Source organism: Balaenoptera ricei, chromosome 20 (assembly GCF_028023285.1).
Source record: "Balaenoptera ricei isolate mBalRic1 chromosome 20, mBalRic1.hap2, whole genome shotgun sequence".
NCBI lineage: Eukaryota > Metazoa > Chordata > Mammalia > Artiodactyla > Balaenopteridae > Balaenoptera > Balaenoptera ricei.
In genome coordinates, this window is record NC_082658.1 from 42,885,049 (window position 1) to 42,890,495 (window position 5,447).

General features: G+C 47.9%; 1 protein-coding gene across 1 annotated transcript; it reads left to right on the plus strand.

Moving 5' to 3' along the window:
• The first annotated feature begins 4,624 nt into the window (after positions 1-4,624).
• Positions 4,625-5,146, plus strand: LOC132355697 (glycine cleavage system H protein, mitochondrial-like). The gene has a single exon (XM_059908186.1). It carries the CDS (start codon positions 4,625-4,627, stop codon positions 5,144-5,146), a length of 522 nt encoding a protein of 173 aa, XP_059764169.1.
• Positions 5,147-5,447: the final 301 nt, after the last annotated feature.

Sequence of the window (5,447 nt, forward strand, 5' to 3'; positions counted from 1 at the left end):
CCTGAAGCCTGGAACTTCTTGCACTTTCCAGTTTCATGAGTCATTAAGTTTCCTTTTTGATTAAGCGCAATTTAAACTAGATTTCTGCCACTTTAAATCAAAAATTAATAACTCCTCCACTGATGCCCAGGTAGAGGTAGGAGGATCCTCACGAGAGAGAAGGAGGCCAAAGAATCACACACTGGACCAGCAGCAGAGTGAATGGTGGCCCTTCGCATTCCCAAAAGGACAGAGATGCAGCTGCACTTGAAGGTGACACAAAAGCAGAGGTGGGACAGACCACTTTTCCCAAATCTACTATAGGAAGGTTAACTTCGAAAGAAAAAAATTTGACTAGGAATTGGCAAGACTGAGTCATTGCTCAGGCAAATTGTGAGCTGGGTTACAGTGTAATGGTATAATCTGGGCTGCAGCAGGATTGCCTGGGAGAAGGGGGGTTGGCATGGAACTTGAAGTCATGTTGAGGAGCCCCATGCCCATACCTCACCAGGGTCATATCGACTTGTCATGTGCCTGTCATCCATCTATTGGCACTTCAGTTTGGGGGCCAGGTATACTGTTTTTAAATGCTAGGACCTTTAGGAAACGAATACACTTGCTGGTGCTGTCCATTCACACCATGCTTAGAGATGGAAAGTTTTGGAAAATAGGAAGTGAGAGTAATTATGGATTATGGGGGATTTCCTGGAGAGGTCAGGCTTAAATTAGGCATTTAAATGAGGGTTCCTGGAAACAGACAGTTTCCGAGGGAGAGGTATCCATATCTGCCACAGTCCGGTTCTCATCCTGACCTCTGCAGACAAACTCGTCCCTTCCCAGTGTTGCCTGGGGGGTATCAGTGAGATGTGTCCTACTGCTCAGTGGGGTCCAGAAATAGTCGTCTGCTCAGAAGCTCTCTAATACCCCCAGAAGGCCATTCTAGCCTTTGGCTAGGGCCTCCTGGGGACAGGGATCTCCCAAGTGAAGACCTGTTCTCCCATCCAGCAGCCATAGCCCGCTTCCCCAGCTCAGTCCTGCCAGCCTTTTCCAAGTCCTTTCTGAGTCAGTCCTCCTTGCCCTGCTTTGACAGGCTAGGAACCAAGGTGACCCCTGTCCTTGAGCATCCTTGTACGCAAAAAGACTCCAGCTCAAGGTCCCCAACCTCTGGGAGAGCTGATTAAACTTGGTGCAACCCCAATGCCACAGCCTTGTGGAAGTTCAGGACCACCCCCTCCACTGCCAAGATTTCCTTCTGTTCCTTTGGCCTGTTTTCTCCCTCTCCAATCTCCCTCCCCAATCAGGAGTCCCACACAAGCTCAGCAGCAGGTATCACCTTGCTGGATCTCCTCCTTGGTAAACCAGTTTCTCTCCCTGCCCAAGAAAGAAGGTAGGGCCAGTGCCTCCTCAGAAAGAGGAAGGCATGATGTAGAGACAGGCGGAGAACCTAGAAACCCTGCCCCTTCCACCCCAAGAGGAGTGGCAGAGGAGTAGAGGGTGAGAGCTCAAGACAAACAACCAGAGAGCAGTGTATCATGAAATTCTCCCTTCAGACCAGAGGTTGGAGGGAAACCTGAATTCAGAGAACCCTGTGTCCAGCCTTAGTAATTGTGGTGCATCCATACAATGGGATACTGCACAGCAAACCACTGATAAATGCAATATGAATGGATTTCACAGATGTGATTTGGAGCAGAAGAGTCAGACCCATAAGAGTAAATACTATGTGTCCATTTACATGAAATTCAAGGACAGCCAAGTCACAGACATCAAATAGTGGTTACCTTTGGGGGATGGATATTCCCTACAAGAGAACGTGAGGGGGGGAATTCCCTGGTGGTCCAGTGGTTAGGACTCTGCACTTCTACTGCCAGGGGCCCAGTTCAGGGAACTAAGATCCCACAAGCCCTGTGGAGTGGCCAAAAAAAAAAGAGAGAGAGAGCGAGAACATGAGAGAAACTTCTGGGATGCTGAAAATGAGTCTGGGTGATGGCTACACAAGTATTGATATATCCATGTGCCAAAATTCATCAAGCTGTAAGAGTTATGCACTTTGCTCTATGCAACTTACACCTCAGTAATCTTTTTAATAAGGAGTTGGGGGAGTGGTAAAGCAGAGACAGCAGTTTTGTACTCTGCTCCCTTGGGAGCTGCACATCTATCAAGATAAAAACAGCTGGGATTGTGCAGAGGGCGCTGATGTAACCACACGTGACTGTCCGGCCATATTCTACTGCTCCCAGTAGTATATTCTACACTGTACTTTACATGGCATTTTTAAATGGGAAAGGGGGTATGGGGAGGAGATGGAGAAATGCCCCTGGCTATAGAGGGGCATGACCCTCTTAGGGACTAACCCAGGTTACCAAATCTACACACATGCAAATGCAGGACACACCACTCACAGGAGTTAACAGTGGGGAAGGGAGCCCTATTGGAAGGCAGGCTTCCACATTTTATTCCCTGATAGGATATTTTGGGCTATTTTCCTATTGTTATCCCCTCTTCCCTTCCCTCATTCAAGCAGATAGTCTCCACCATGCAGCTCCTGCATCCCTCTCAGGGGAGAGAGAAGGCAGGGCAGAGAGCAAAACTGAAGGTCTCTTTGGCTTGTGTGTCCTAAAAGCTTAAGCCCCCTGCACAAAGAATAAAACAAGATTCAAAGCATATTTCCTTAATGTCTTCACCAGAACTATTAAAGAGTATGGATTTCTTCCAGGACGAAAAGAGAGTCCTGCTGGGAGTTTGGGGTTAGTAGATGCAAACTATTACATTTAGAATGGATAGACAGGGATTTCCCTCGTTGTGCAGTGGTTAGGACTCCACGCTTCCACCACAGGGGGACACAGGTTCGATCCCTGGTTGGGGAACTAAGATCCCACATGTCGCATGGCGCAGTCAAAAATAATAGAATGGGCTTCTCTGCTGGTGCAGTGGTTGAGAATCTGCCTGCCAATGCAGGGGACACGGGTTCGCGCCCTGGTCTGGGAAGATCCCACATGCCACGGAGCAACTAAGCCCGTGAGCCACAACTACTGAGCCTGCGCATCTGGAGCCTGTGCTCGGAAACAAGAGAGGCCGCGACAGTGAGAGGCCCGCGCACCGCGATGAAGAGTGGCCCCCGCTCGCCGCAACTGGAGAAAGCCCTCGCACAGAAACGAAGACCCAACACAGCCAAAAATAAATAAATAAATAAACCCAAAAGTTAAAAAAAAAGAAAAAGTAAATGCTATAAAAAAAAAAAAAAAAAAAAAAAAACAGGGACTTCCCTGCCGGTCCAGTGGTTAGGATTCCAGGCTTTCACTGCCAGCAACCCGGGTTCAATCCCTGGTCAGGGAACTAAGATTCCGCAAGGCACGCAGAGTGGCTGAAAAAAAAGAGAGTCTTGGTTTGGGCTGGAGGGAGGCAGGTGCAGCCTGGGCATTCCAGCATCACTGCCAGGAAGCAGGTGTAAACAAAGATAAACAAAGAGCACTGCTCACCACCCAGTTCTACAAGGATTAGGTCATAACCCACAGCAGTCGCTGGCTGACAGCACACTCTGAGAGGAAATTAAGACAACAACAGGATGAGGCACTCTGTGCTTCGGACAAGCAGACCCCTTTGTCAGCTAGATATTTATCTCAGGAAGAATTTTAATGAACCCAGATTCTCACATCTTCCCATACACAGAAAAGCACTAGAATCGTTAACCTGAGATACCTGTTCTTTGTGACTAGCAGTAATCTTTTACCAAGATGTCTCCTTGACCACATGTATTCTCTAGCCAGAAATCATACATGTACCGCTTTCTCCCCCACCTCTTCAGAGCAGTTTTCTCAGAGCGGCTGAGAGGTTGTCTCCCAGGCTATAGTCCTCAGTAAGTCCCGGAATGAAACTTGAACTCACAACTCTTTTTTTTTTTTTTTTAATGTATTTTGGGTGGGCTGCTTTGGGTCTTTTTTTTTAAGTTATTTTATTTTATTTTTATTTTTTTAAGATTTATTTACTTATTTATTTTTATTTTTGCCCGCATCGGGTCTTCGTTGCTGTGTGCGGGCTTTCTCTAGTTGCGGCGAGAGGGGGCTGCTCTTCATTGCCGTCCTTGGGCTTCTCATTGTGGTGGCTTCTCTTGTTGCAGAGCACGGGCTGTAGGCACACAGGCTTCAGTAGTTGTGGCATGTGGGCTCAGTAGTTGTGGCACACGGGCTTAGTTGCTCCGTGGCATGTGGGATCTTCGCGGACCAGGGCTCGAACCCATGTCTCCTGCACTGGCAGGCGGATTCTTAACCACTGCGCCACCAGGGAAGCCCAAACTCACAGCACTTAACACTGTGTGTTTTTCTTGAAGTCGGCACAGGGAGACCCAAAGAAGAAGGGCTGTGGAGAACGTCCAGGCAGATGGGCCACAGCAGCCCTGGGGCAGGTCTCTGTGTCCTCAAGTGTGACCCCAAACTATCGGAACACCACCAGACCCCCAGTAACCCCAGGGAGGATGACTCAGCAGTAACTGGTGGGGACAGATCATCACATGGGCCCCCCAATGCCTGGAACACCCCAGAAAGGCTGAGGTTAAAGTGTCCCACCAGGCCAGCAAAAAGGCAGGCTAAAAACACACATCAGGGGGTGCTCTAGATGCTGCGCGGAGACCCTCTGCACCCCTGCGAACATGGCGCTGCGAGTGTCGCGGAGCGTGCGGGCCGCGGTCTGCAGCCTGCGCGCCATCTCTGCGCCCAACGCGCCCTGCCCGCCGCGGCCCTGGGGACTGCGGGCGGGCGCCGTCCGGGCGCTGCGCACCAGCCCCACTCTGCTGTCGGGTCGTAAATTCACAGACAAACATGAATGGGTAACAACAGAAAACGGTGTTGGAACAGTGGGAATCAGCAATTTTGCACAGGAAGCTTTGGGAGATGTTGTTTACTGTAGTCGGCCTGAAGTTGGGACAAAATTGAACAAACAAGAGGAATTTGGTGCTTTGGAAAGTGTGAAAGCTGCTAGTGAACTCTATTCTCCTCTATCAGGAGAAGTTACTGAAATTAATGAAGCTCTAGCAGAAAATCCAGGACTTGTCAACAAATCTTGTTATGAAGATGGTTGGCTGATCAAGATGACACTCAGTAACCCTTCAGAACTAGATGAACTAATGAGTGAAGAAGCATATGAGAAATACATAAAATCTATTGAGAAGTGAAAATGGAACCCCTAAATAAACTAGTTTGAAACAACTTAATCTAGCATAGTTGTCTTAAATTGGTGGTGGATAGATTTTTAAAAAGCAACTTTTAGCAGAAGAAACTACTTGAAACAATGTTGCCTGAAGAAAATACCCCTTAACTTCCTAATGATTTCAGATAAACACTATGCATCTTTTTCACAATACCCTGTGATTTTTAGGCTAGTCTCCAGTTATAATACTCAGAATTCCTGAAATTATCTGTGCTAAAACTAGTTATAAAAATTATGTAATTCAAGGATAACATTGTTATCTTAAC

Excerpts from the sequence above, each read along its gene's own strand:
- LOC132355697 (XM_059908186.1), top strand. The coding sequence starts at position 4,625 with ATGGCGCTGCGAGTGTCGCGGAGCGTGCGGGCCGCGGTCTGCAGCCTG.